At 35.9% G+C, this 14,324-nt stretch overlaps 1 protein-coding gene across 1 annotated transcript in view; it reads right to left on the reverse strand.

The window, feature by feature from the left end:
• The window catches only part of LOC145688033 (G-patch domain and KOW motifs-containing protein-like), a gene marked incomplete in the record, with an annotated part of 51,165 nt that overhangs the window by 35,234 nt on the left and 1,607 nt on the right, over positions 1-14,324 (reverse strand). The window contains 1 exon segment of the mRNA XM_081761721.1: positions 1,034-1,230. Within this exon segment, the coding sequence (XP_081617847.1) occupies positions 1,034-1,230 (197 nt within the window).

The raw sequence follows: 14,324 nt of genomic DNA on the forward strand, positions 1-14,324 counted from the left end.
AATTTTACCTTTAATATTTATAACTTATACCAGCAAGATCGCAAGACGTACCTTGCAATATTCCAAAAGCACATTGTCCTAAAATGGATGGATCATAGTCTCTCTCTCACACACACACACACACAAAGGCACGAAACATTAATGTTAATGGAGTAACAAGAAAAAAAAAAAAACTGTGTCTCAAAAACTGTAATAAGGAGACGGCTAATTGAAAGCTTATTGCAAAGACATAAAGAAGAGCTTAAGGGTCTTCACTACAGCGAAATTAAACTACCGCTAATTTTAGAGTATTTCTGTAATATCTTCCAAACAAATAAAAATATTCGAAAAGCAGAAACGTAGTGAACTAGACAATACGATTTTGCATTTGATACCGTTATCACAACTCTTCTATCTGCTTTCGATTTGCAACTGTAGATAGATTTAGCATTTTTTGCGGGTTCTGTAAATAGCGGCATACCAAAAGTAGATAGGTGAATTGTGGTAAAGGTACCACATGCAAAATCGTATTGTCTAGCTCAGTACGTTTCTGCTTTTCGAATATTTTTATTTGTTTTCAAGATATTACAGAAAAACTCTAAAATTACTTGTAGTTTAATTTCACTGTAGTGAAGACCCTTAAAAACGATGTATAGCACACAAGGTAAATACGGATAGAACATTGTCAAAAGTCAAGTTGAGTAAAATCAGTAATAATGATAAAGTGTATACATCTTCTGCGAATTACCTACTGCGCCTCACGCGGAGGTTACGTGCTTGAAATATCTCACATCTCGATTTGGAATCTCCAGATTCGATTTAGCACGCAACGTGACTTTTGACCTGATCAGGTGACACAGTCTGGTCCTTACGGCAAACCGAATAGGCCCTTTATTTAGCGTATTGTAAAATATATCTTTCTTTTTCAGGATGTGAACGAAAACGTACTATAATTCTAGAAGAAAGTAAATGCTCAACTAATCTAATACTAAACACTTTAATTTCCCAAGAGAAGACACATTTAAAGATTGCAAAAGATCAACACGAAACATACCTTCCAATAACTCCCTCGCAGCTCTTTCTTCCAGAGTTTCCTCCTTGTTGTTAGCCCTATGAGCATTTTCATCGACTGCATTATCTGCTTTTTTGATGACTTCCACTCTTTCCGAATTTTCACCTTCACGTGGTTTCGGTTTATTCAACGGAATAATCAACCCTTCCTCTTCATTTTCATTTTGTGGAATCTGTGAACTAAATGACAAAAAATTGACATATAATTTTGTGAAGATGTTAGACATGCACAACAGACAATTACAGAGATTCTTAAATTATCTAATTCAGCTTTCCTTCAGATGTATTAAGTATTAAAAATTTTTCTTATTAGTTTGCTCAAAGGTCATACAAGTGAAATCCTGACACAAAATAACCCTGTCTTGTTCCAGAATTGTCTATAAAATTACAATAAGCTAATGAAACCTATCTCCCTAACATGTACGTTAAACACAGCCACAAACAAACAATAAATAAATAAATAAATAAATAAATAAATAAATAAATAAAATAAAATAAAATAAAAGTTCTATGCACAGGACCCCATGGTATGCACAGGACCCCATGTATTTTGTTACACAGAACCCAAATTCCCAAACCCCAGCATAATCGACCGTGTCAATCTTTTTGTTATCTGCGAAACAATTGAGCGATTTGAGACAGGGAGGACACACGTAGCACAGCTATATTAATAAATAAATAATCTGTGCATCGGAACCCAGGATGTAGATTCGATGTATTTTGTTATACAGAATCCAAATTTCAAAACCCCAGGACAATTAACCGTGTCAATTCATATTTATGGGCGAAAAACTTGAGCGATTTTGGATAGGGAGGATACACGTTTTTCGTCCATAAAACAAAATTGACACGGTCAATTGTCCTAGGGTTTTGAAATTTGGATTCTGTGTAACAAAACACACTGAATCCACACCCTGGCGTTCGGTGCACAGAACTTTTATTTTATTTATTTATTTATTTTATTGTGTGTGTGTGTGTAGCTGTGTAATATTACCATGCCCGCTTTACAACCCACTTTAACGAAAATCCCATCTAGCAATATCCTAGATGTAAGTCAAAAGTCCTTTCTCTTAACTTCGTACTAGCTGAAATGCCCATTCTCCGCACAAGGAGAATACCTGTATAGGAAATACTTAAATCCTCTTCCCCCTTAGCATATACATTTCACTAAAACGGTAAGGATAAAAATCGATCAGATATTCTATTTTTGTCATAAATTTTAAAACACCCTAGCCTCACATAATACGAACTTTATTCGAAGTGACATGATAAAAAGCCCATATTGACGTGGATACTATGTTCCAAAAGATATTTCAAACGGGTAAGCCGTTTTCCTGACTTTGAAAACTGTGGATTGGACATTATTCTAGGTCATTTTGGGTATTTTATTTCCCATTCCTTTCCACCTACAATCCCAATGGGTTTGAACGTGGACTTAAACGGCATGGGAAGAACCAACATCCATCTCAGCGATTCCGAAAACTATGGATTCGATACTTATATAAGTCATTTCCGATTATTTTTACATGTCACCCTCCTTCCACACAACCCCAAGGGTGTCTTACCGCCACTGCAGGCTGATCTGGACTTGCCTTTCGTCATAAATGTCAGTATTCATATCAGTGACCTCGAAAACTATGGATTCGATATTAATATCCACCGTTTTCTATTATTTTTACATGTCACCTCTTTCTACCCTAAGGCCCTAGTATAGCTAAAAGTGTCTTACTCCACAACAATTTTTCGCATATTGTACATTATACGTATACCAAGTTTGAATGAAATTGCTCCAAGCGTTCTGAGTTATGGCAGAAAATTCAGACATATACACACACATTCATAGACAGATGTGCAAGCAACGCTAAGGTTACCCATGTCAGAAAATAAGAACTGACTGTGAGAAGGATAAATAACGACAAGCAAGGTCTTCGATGTTGCTCCTCTCACAAAATAATGAACGGAGTAGGATAAATAATAACAAGCAATGCCTATGGTGTTGTCCCTTATCTAAAGTAAAGAACAGAGCAAGACTGGCATTGCCCGGTAAATTCCAGAGCCGGCTGAGATGCCCGTTCTTGACTAAGCTTGGGCTTAAACGAACCCAATCCGAACCAAAACTAAACGAAGTTTTGTTCCAACCTTACCACAAACTGCGGGAAAATAAGCATTTGTGTATGGATAGTTTTGTGTGTTCTGGTTGACATTAGAGAAGCTGTCAATACACGGGTGCTGAACAGACTGGAAGTTCGATTTCCGAGGTTGGCTATTATATTGGTTTCTTTCTCCAACGCAGTAATCATCATAAAACAAGTGAGACTAAGCAGCAAAGTTTCTTTAAATACAATTAATCAGCAACACAAGGTATAGCCTAATGCTAATGAACAGGAATATTTATGTACAGTGGAAATTTAATGGAGGATTACTAGAAGAAAGAAAAGTAATGATATTTAGAGAAAGACAGTCAACGGGATGTAGGTCCGCAGACATATTTTCTGAAAGAATCAAGCTGAGGAAAACAATAACTTTCTTTTCGCTGAAACGTTCACAATTAGATAATTCTTGGGAGCTTTTGGGTTAACTTTCAGGAAAATTAATTATATAAGCAGTCACTCCTTATGGAACATATTATAATACATATCAAAGCCTAAAATGGATAATGTTCTTTTTTAAAAGAATTCTTGCCGATATTTCTAGTACGTCCCGGGGATACTCTTCTTCGGGAGTAAGGTTTAATAATAATATCCTCTATGCTGTTATTCATATGTTAATTTTTTTTAACGAACAGCGATGTGGAAATATATACAAACTGTTAATGTTATAGTCAGGGTGGAAAAAATCATGATTTTTTTTAAAAAAATCATTTTTGTTGATTTTTTTGATTTAAATCGATTTTTTTGATTTAAATCAAATCTTTCTCCTCGTATAATACAAGTCACGAACTGAAGAAAAAGCATTGGGAATTAGTATTAAATGCCAATTATGCCATTTAAGTGAAAGTATTGGGGTTGAATTTTGAATTATCCCTAATCGTTAACCTATATCAATCCCAAACAATGTTTCTTAACCCATTTAAATTATGACTCTTTTTAAAGGTAAATTATAGACTTTCAGTCAAGCAGCTACAGCATCATCCCTATTTATCCTAGCACCATAGTACATACATCACTGTCTTTAGAATAGAGCAACTTTTGAAACGGTAACATTCACATTTCCCTATCATGTCCCTGAAGCGGGAAATTTTGAGAGTAATCGGCATTTTTTTACTTTTTTATTAAAAAAAATTTTGACCCCTCTGGATTCCCCTGTGTTAACGCACATATCTCAAAATCAACTGGGAAATACTAAGGGGTGTACTAAACGTGTGTACAAAATTTCAAGCTTCTATCTTGAGTAGTAAGGGTGAGGAAACTATTTAACAATGAGCTAAGAACATGCCCCAGATGACCCGGATGTAATATAAAAATTTCCTCAGACATCCCTATTTATCCTAGGATCATGATTTGTACATTCTTCTCTTCAGAATAAAACAAATTTTCAAACGGTACCCTTCAAATGTGTCCATCATGTATCTGGGGCGAGTAAATCACGAAAAAAGGAATTTTCTGTTAAATATATATATATACATTTAAAATGTTTACCTCTGTGGACCCCTCCCCCTGTTTTAAGGCAGAGATCTGAAACAAATCTGAAAAATACTGAGGGGTGCACTGAGTAAATGTGCAAAATTTCAATCTTGTAGGTGCAAAAGTAAACCCGCGAAAAATAGTATTCCCCAAATACCCCAGATTCCCGTATAAAATAGGATCTCAGATAACAGTTTCCAGAGACATCCCTATTTATCCTAGGAGCATAGTACGTACATCATTTTCTTCAGAATAGAACAGCCTTTCAAACGGTACCCTTCATATGTCTCCATATGAGGCGGAAAAATCACGAAAAAAGCTAATTATTTTGTTGTTAAAAATATTTTTTTTAAACATTTTTGCCCCTCGGGACCCGCTGTTTCCACGCAAAGATCTAAAAACATCTGAAAATTATTAAGGGGTGCACTGAACGAGTGTGCAAAATTTCAGTCTTCTGAATGCAAAATGTAACCCGACAAAAAATAATAATAATACGCATAACAAAAAAATCTTTTTAAATTTATGATTTCATCACACACTATGCCTCAACGCAGAAAGGCGTAAAAGCATATGCAACGTGTTCTAAAGTGCCTCCAGCCTGAAGAAAACGAAGTAAAAAGCCTTATTGGTACTTTTTAATTGAATAAAGAAGATTCTACCCTATCACCTAAAAATAGGTGATATAATTTAAAAGATTAAGCATTAAGGTAAAAGTACAGCAACGTTTATCAAAATGACACTTTTTTCACAGAAGTTACTGATATTGGGCAGGGGCCTATTTTAAAAAACTCAGAACTAGCTTGCGGCATGAAATACATAAATTTCGCCTAAAGTTATAAAATTAACCACAAAAAAAAATGGAGAGGGGATAGGACCCCTCTAAATGCGCCCTATTATCTGGGAACAAACAAACAGACACGCACAAAAAAAGACTTTTCATCTTAAATGTCGATGGTGATTTCCCCGTTGGAACAGTTAACGATTTTAAAACCCAAACCCAATGTTACGAAAAGAATAAAGCAGGATTGCTCCGTTACCTGTTCAAAACGGGATTTTCCCTAATCATCCTCTGCATGACACTTGTTTTCATACTATACTGTACATTTGAGTCTCAATGTATTATGATTATTAATTTCCATAATCGAAATAACAGAACAGAAACGGGATTTTACTTATTTTCACTTTAAATTAATTTATTTCGGAATTCGATTTAAATCAGACTGACTTAAATCAATCCACCCTGGTTATAGTAGTTAGTGCACTAACCCTAAAACCACCTGTTTTGCAATTTTTAAAATAATATCTAATCCTGTGATCATCTGCTTTCCATGTCTGCCATCTTCCATAAGTTTAAATTCTGTATGAGCAATATTGCCATACTTAAGATTGTTGTCAATATAAACAAATTTTAGCTTCACATTTTTGCACCTGTATTTTTTTAAGTATTTGTAATCTTAATTTTGTTTTTATTAATGTAATTCGAAATAATTGTATCTCAGTCCTTCTGAAGGCTTCCTTTTCCTGTGTTCAAAAGTGGTCTTTAGTCCTAAGATAATACGCTTCAAATATATCCCTTTCGTGTTATTGGTGGCTCGATGTAACAACTCTACCTTTTATAGAGAGTGATTCATAGTTTATAAATGTTTAGATACGCCCGAAACTGCTTCTTTGTTCTCGTGAGACTCTCTGATGTGCTCTTTTATGCTAATATTTCTTTTCGTCAAACCAATATAAGAGGAGTCACAAGACCAATAAGCCTGATATATACCGCTTAGGCTAGCTTTGTCCACAAAATAAATTTTGTACTGAGTGGGACGTACTGGAATATCGACAATATTATTTTTTAACATTATCGAGATTAGTTTTTGAGATATATTGTCACTCCTATTTCTCACACAGTAATAATCTTTTACGAAAAAAAAAGTACGGTCGTAATGTAAACAACAAAGTCATAAAAAAAAATTCTAGGCACCACTAAACATTCCGCTGTCCAAGAAAGTTAGTCGAAAGCTCTAGACTCCTATAAATACATCTGTGAAAAAGATTCGAACAGGAAAGTTACTATTATTTCTCTCCGCAGTGACACAGTTATACAGGCAGAAACAAACTATGTATAAAGCTTTTCAAAGACACTTACTTTCTCCCTTTGTACAACCACGATATACACGGATCTACCTTAACAGCTTCTTACTTCCAGACACATCACTTGTTGTCATACATTATGAAATTTAATCGCCTTCATGCTCCCTCATCCTCACATATTAATTGCCTTGCCTGAGTATTCTGTTGAATGGGAACAGAGCCTCTCACGAACATCTTACGTCGATAATGAAACAAAGGTTTAAAAGCAGTATTACACGATTTGTAAAGCGAACAATACATTTATATTCACTGCATGGCAGCATCTTCATTCTCTATCTGTGCCAATATAGAGAGTATTAAAATCGGAGATCTTTAACGGATCATACTTCTTTCATCAGTAGATGATTTAAATTTCTTTCATTAAATTAATTTAAGCTTATTATATGGTGGACACCACTATGTGGCTAGGGTGTTCCAAAAACCGGTTACGGTTCGGTTTGTAGTTTAAACCGAATCAGCCGGTTTGGACTTCAAACCATTTCGGTTCGCTTTGGGAATGGTTCGGTTTAAGAACTGCTGGACCTTGTTTGTGGACTATTTTGTTCAGTTTCAGTTCAATATTCGAAATCGATGGAAATGCAGTTTGCGTTATTAGGAACCGTCCAACCTGAGATTACAATAAGTGTGTAATGTTATATTTTCGGTATAACTTTATTCAGATGTAAAATAATTTCGATATTACTGAAACAATTGAGGATTTATACTGTGTGGGTACTTTTACTGATGCTTTGGAAATTGAAATAAAACTCTTAATATCAGTTGGAAGACAACTTTACAGAACATGCAAATTTAGGATAGATACCCTGGAAGGGGGGACAATTACTTGAAGGGTGAATGTTATTCCAGGGGAAGCTTCGTTTAGAATGAAAATTAAACTCATCCTAAAATGACTGAGCGGCCAATGTTTACGGTCAATGATTTGATCCACATTGAAAAATCATGAAGCTGGTAATTTGTTAACAATACTTTTTTTTGTAATTATTTTAGTAGTCTTAGAAACAATTTTGTATCAATTGAGATTGTAAATTTTTCCAAAGCAAAAGTTGTATACGTTTTGTAATTAGACATTTAAAGCAATGGGTGGAGTGAAGGGCTGTGAAAGAAGTTGGGAAGCCCTTTAAAAATTGTTAAAAATTCATTGTATTTTTAAAAAAATTAAGGTTAACTAAATTTATTAAAAATAAAATATTCTTTTGATGGTAAAACAATTACAAACCTGAAATTATCAAGAGTGTGATTATTCCTAAAGAACTTTTAATAAACTCATTGTATTAGGTACAGGAATTTTGCTGATAGTTATACTGAATACTGGAATTTTGAAAATGAAACTCAGTAGACACCCTGATCATATGCTAGTCTTTCCCAAAAATTCATTAGCCATTGGTAGTTGCTGGAACGTATAAGTACACTATTATTTTTAAACTATCACTTTGTTCTTTCAAAAATCCATGTTTTTAAATGTTATCTTTTTTTTTTTTTTTTCTATTGAAATTGGTATTGTAGCACACTGAGTTATTCAGATTGAGAACAAGAAAAGCAAAGTTATAAATTCAATGCAGTTTATATGATTTTGTTTTCGGCAGTGACAAATATTTTCTGCAGATACCTTTCGAAAAGTAGCAGATCAATTATTAGTAACAAATTTATTCATTGTGGTTCATTCTAGACGTATGTCTTTTATTCTTTTTTGCACATATGAACATTATAATTTTGTTGTAACTACCTCTTCATAATGAGCTACAAGTGTTTCCCTTGGAGCGAAAGACGTTTTGAGAAAGTCTCAAAACCTCCGCTACCTTTCGACAAGCAGTCACTGCCAATAAATGACAATTGAGAATTTTTCGGAACTACTAACGCTCCCCATTGATGAAAGAAGCCGATATAGCTAATGTTTTACCAAAACAGACAGGGTAAACAAATACGTACAACTATTTCCTGAATTCCTGTACGTGCTTATTCTTATTCATATCTTCCTTCAACGCCCCTTTGTCAGGGTAGTATTCTAGCCATTGACCTCCAAGAACAAATCGTAGGAATCTATGCTTCTCTGTCTCCAGTAACAAATACAGAGCATTTGGCTCTCATACGGGAATACGAAAGAGTTAAGAGAGAGAGAAAAAAGAAATAATAATAACAAAACGTATTTGCATGGCCAAGATACGCAGGTAAATTTATCATTATCAACATAGAATAAATATTGCTTTAATGCGGCCAACTTCCAAGATAGACAGGTGACTAACTTACAGAGTAATAAGTAACGAATGTCTTATGGGAAAATGCAGGTTCAAGAAGAACCAGGCCAAGATAAGCAGGTGGCCAACTTAGAGACGTGGCCAAGTTGACAGGTTTTACTGTACTGTATAATAAATATGGAATCTGTGTAAACAATTGTCTGGGGCTAAAAGTTCTTATGCGGGAAAGTTAATTAAGAAAGGGAAGATAGAAATAAAAGTCGTAGTGGAAAGAATTTTGATGTAGAAGATATATATGTACAAGAATTAGAAAGGATGAAGTGTCTCAGTCTTGGGATAAATATCGTGTACAATTGTATTCAATAGTTCAGTGAATCGACTTTGCCCTTACCTGAAATCCGAGAAAACTCAAATTTCCTTAAGTATTCTAAATTATAAATGTTAAATGATAATATGTAACTTGTAAATATTCATGATGGTGAATGTTACTGTAGTATGAAAAAATATATCGTGGTGCAATATATAATACAAGGGAAAGAGAAAGAGAAATATTTTTGAGTAAAGACTGACTCGTTTCTTATCTACTGATATTTTATTATGAGGACTATATACACATGATAACAGACCAAAGTAATTGGGAACCACTTTAATTTAATAGTACTAAATTATGTTGTAGTGTGAAGAGTCGCACAATGGAAATATTACAGTTACACTATTTTATGAGTACTAAAACTACCAGAAATTTAAAAATTTGTATTACAGTTTGGTTCGGTTTGGGAACGGTTTGAAAACGGTTCGGTTAACCGTTCCAAACCGGTTTAAGTAACAAACCGAAACCGCGGTTTACGTTTCCAGGAACCGTCCACCCCTACATGTGGCAAAATAAGACAAAAGTTTCCAACCTAACCAAATTTCTAAACTTAACTAAAATTTTAGTGCAATTTTACAAATATAAAAGCTTACAAGAGCATGCATATCCTGCATAACAGGCCAAGTTCGTTTGTCCCTCCTAATATAAGAAATTTCTTGCAAAGAAAAATTGGGTTGACGAGAAAAGAAACTTATCTACAGAAGCGACATACCTCTCACTAAATAATAAGGTAGAAACAGCGTGTTAACTTTACACCCATGTTCTAGTTGGTGCCCTAACACACGCACTAAAAAATAAGATCGTTTTAGAAGTATTATGATGCAGAGAGTGTTCTCCTATCTTTGCACATAAGGCATGCTCATTGCAATTGTGCGAAAAACACATCAGTTCGAGTATTAACGCAATATCAGGTAAACAGGCAGCAGAGTATATAATACAGCACTGTTTCAAACTCACTGTCTTATTAAAATAGGACGAGTATGCAACAGGAGGGAAATACAGAAATGTAGACCGGAAACTAGTAAGATCTGAACCATCTTCATCTGAACCATATGTGTTGAAACGGGCAAAATTTGGGTGCTATCCTATCCCATTTTATGGGGGAAATAAATGTGTAAAATCCACGGAAAATGTTACTTGATTTCACAATAGAATTGCACAAGTAATCAATATATATCGGGGGCTTATTTTTTACACGTATAATTCGGTAGAAATACAAAATGAAAAGGTTATATATATATATTTGGTCTAGGAATTAATTCGTGCGGTTGGTACGCACACATTGAAGCTGTAGTACAAACACAAAATACATAAATACCTTAAGAAAAATATTGTCCATCGCTAGCTACCACTTTCGCCCATCTGTCAGGCAATGCACGGATTCCGTGGCGAAAGAAGTCCTCATCCTTGGAAGCGATCTAGTCAGAGACCCATGTTTCGATATTTCTGAAGAAGTAAACCGCTGTCCAATCAAATCGTTGTTCATGCAATCGAACAAGTAGTAGTCCGAAGGAGCAACGTCTGGTGAATAAGGCGCGTGGGGTAAAACTTCCCATCCGACATTTTCTAAATAGGTTTTGACCGGTTTTGCGACATGTGGGCGAGCGTTATCATGTTGAACAATAAGTTTATCATGTCTGTTCTCCCATTCTGGTCGTGTTCTGGCCAGAGCTTGCTCCAAACGCATTAATTGTCGTCGATAACGTTCTCCATTCATAGTTTCACCCGGTTGCAGCAGCTCATAGTACACCACACCTTTCATATCCCACCATATGCACAAAATAACCTTTGCACAGTGAATATCTTGTTTTGGTTGTGATGGACCTGATTCACCTAGTTTCACCCAGGCCTTTTTTCGTTTAGGGTTCTCGTAATGGATCCACTTCTCATCACCCGTAATAATTCGATGCAGAAACCCCTTTCTGCTCTGTCGTTGAAGCAGCAATTCGCAAATGGTTTTTCGTCTTTCAACGTCTCTGTCTTTCAATTCATGTGGAACCCAATGTGACATCTTTTGAATCATTCCCATGGCTTTCAAGCGTTTGGAGACTGTTGTTTGATCAACGCCTAATGCTGCTGCAAATTGTTCCTGCGTTTGACACGAATCCTGCTCGAGCAATGCTGTCAATTCTTCGTCTTGAAATTTTTTTGGCTGTCCAGCTCGCTCTTGGTCTGCCAAGCCGAAATCACCACTTCTAAACCGTGCAAACCACTTCTGACACGTTCGCTCAGCTAGAGCATGGTCACCATACACTTCCACCAAAATACGATGACTTTCAGTCGCACTTTTCTGCATGTTAAAGTAATGCAGCAGGACACCCCGCAAAAACACTTTATCAGGCACAAATTGCGCCATGTTCACTTAACTACAAACTGGTGTTGTTGACGCTTTAATCCACTGCCCTATACTACGAACGATACGCGATGACAGGGGTTTGCAACACATGTGTGGATACACGGAACTGTGGGACGCTCCGTTCGTTGCGCCATCTCTTGTCCACCCGCACGAATTAATTCCTAGACCAAATATATATATATATATATATATAGCGTTAATGCGTACACTCACCGTCGCCAACGCACCTGCTTTTTACGAACGCAACCCTTCGCCATGACTCGGGTTCCCTTGCTGCGCGGCTGCCCTGACTCGGTTAGAGGGCCTTCGTGCTAGTTAGTGCCTACTTAGCACAAGTTGGTTCGTGTCTTAAAGTTAATTAGTAGTTTAACTGCAATTCTTATGCGATATATGCATATGATGTAGTTATTTATACTCAGCCCTCCTAAAGTCAATGTCCAAAAATTATTGCAACTCCTCCCTTAAAAATCACTTACAAAGGTAGTAAGAGTGCTAAGAGAGCTGAGAGAAGTTCATACAGAACCCTTGGGTGGCAATCTAGTACAGGAAAGAAGTATTTTCGTAGGCGTTTTGTAATTTTTGATGTCCCAGTGACATGTGTTTAATAGGGAGCTCCACCACTAATCTCCCTTCTGAAAGTTCAGTTATATAAGAAAGTAGTAATGTGTTATTGGAAACCTGAGAAGGTAAGTTTGTTGTTGTTCTATTGTTTTAATTGTATCAGAATAGTGAGTAGTTAGCAACACGATAGTGAGTAGTTAACAATTGGAAGGTACTATACTTGCAAGGTAATATAATACAGACGAGTATGTATCTAGCAAAGAGCAAAGAATGTACGAAAATAAGAAATATTTGGGAACAATAGTTAAGAATAAACGACGGAAATGAAACAAGAGTAATTCTAGGTAAGATATATTAAAATAGCAACAAGTAAATAGCAATACAACGTTGGAAACAGTTAATTGTGGGTGTAATTCGGGGCCGCCATCTGCAGAAGATTAGTCCATTGATAGTAGCGCTTGTTTATGCGCATTAACCTCCTGTGTTACTCATCTGCCCTCTTCCCAAGCGAACAGTCATTACTTTGTAACTATGTAAGTATGGACAATCAAAACAAAAAATCGAGTACAGAATAACAATCGCTACTATAAATATGGGATTAACTGACGCAGATGGCGTCCCCGAATTACAAAATTTACAGAGAAACGAAAAGAATCAGACGAAATGTCAGAATTAGAGTAACCAAAAAGGAAATAAAGGTCATTAGTGTAAGATAATTAGGAGACAGATTAGATAATTAGGGAGAAAAGTGAAGTTACATTTTGGAATATATAAGTTCACATATTCAAGCGAAACAGGCAAAAGAGCCGAAACAGGCCGAAGATACCTCGCGATCGAGGTCGAAGTTTAAGTCGCGGTCGCACCCTCGACACTGGCACAAACCCATGTATTCAAATGAGTAAGTGCATGCCGAAGATGTACGCTACATCGCGACCTAGAGGTCCACCGCAAGGGTGAATTAGTGGTCTCGATGATGAACAACTGAGTTTGTTTTTACATCGATGTTCAGTGGAAGCATTGCTGTGGCTCGTGTTCTCATTGGCTCTCCCTGAAGTGTTACACGGAATAAAGTGTTCGTTTGCTTAGAATTTCGTCTGCAGTGGATTGTGTGTGTCTATGCTCGAGAGGCTTTGTTGCACTACTATATTTGATTATGAAAGACATATTAATAGAACAAATGAGGAATGTCTCAGCAATACGGAATAAGAATCACAAACATCATCATAATAAGCACGTTTTAAATAGAGAATGGAAGAAAATACCAACTGAAATGGGAATGTCAGATAAGTTATTTATTTGAGAATTATACTATAGCTTATTATTATATAAGGCAGTTGCGATCACAGGGAGGCGGCTTTTGGGCTTAAGTCCATAAATTGTAGAATTAAAAAAAAAAAATAAATAAATAAATGAAGCTACTGTTAATCATATACAGTATATGCTTAAAAACTCCACGTCTCCCCCCCCCCCCCCGCCCAATTCCGAGATTAATAAAAAGGATTTCTTCTAAATTCGTTATTGTTATAAGCTAAAGAAATAACTGTAAAGACAGGCACGTATCCATACGGAGTAAACGTCGAATAATGGAATGTCAGTGCCGAAACTTCATTTGCTGCAGTTAATACGCCCTCCACCTCGAAACCTGAAGATATGCCTGATTTATTTATTTATTTATTAAATTTTACTGGGAATCGATTTCTCGCCTGAGTGCTGAAAGAGGGCATTTTCTTCAAAGAAAATTAAAAAAAAAAAAAGGTAAAAATCTTTGATTTAGAATATTGATAGAGATGAACAAGAGATGAGACTCAAATATTTTTGCGAAACAAGAGACGAGACTTTGGTATTTCTCATATCTCGTCTTGCGTCCATCCCTATTTATAAACTGGTCCTATCAATTTCAAAATGTGGTTTCGCAGTGACTTTTATGCACTGATGGAATAATTTCACATGCGTGGCAGCAATATTTCTCCTTAAACTGGAAACTTAACAGCAAAGATGCGACCTCCTCGCTATGTGCGCCCTTCACCCAT

The sequence above is a fragment of the Thermobia domestica genome, chromosome 6 (assembly GCF_964235325.1).
Source record: "Thermobia domestica chromosome 6, izTheDome1.hap1.1, whole genome shotgun sequence".
NCBI classification, from domain to species: domain Eukaryota; kingdom Metazoa; phylum Arthropoda; class Insecta; order Zygentoma; family Lepismatidae; genus Thermobia; species Thermobia domestica.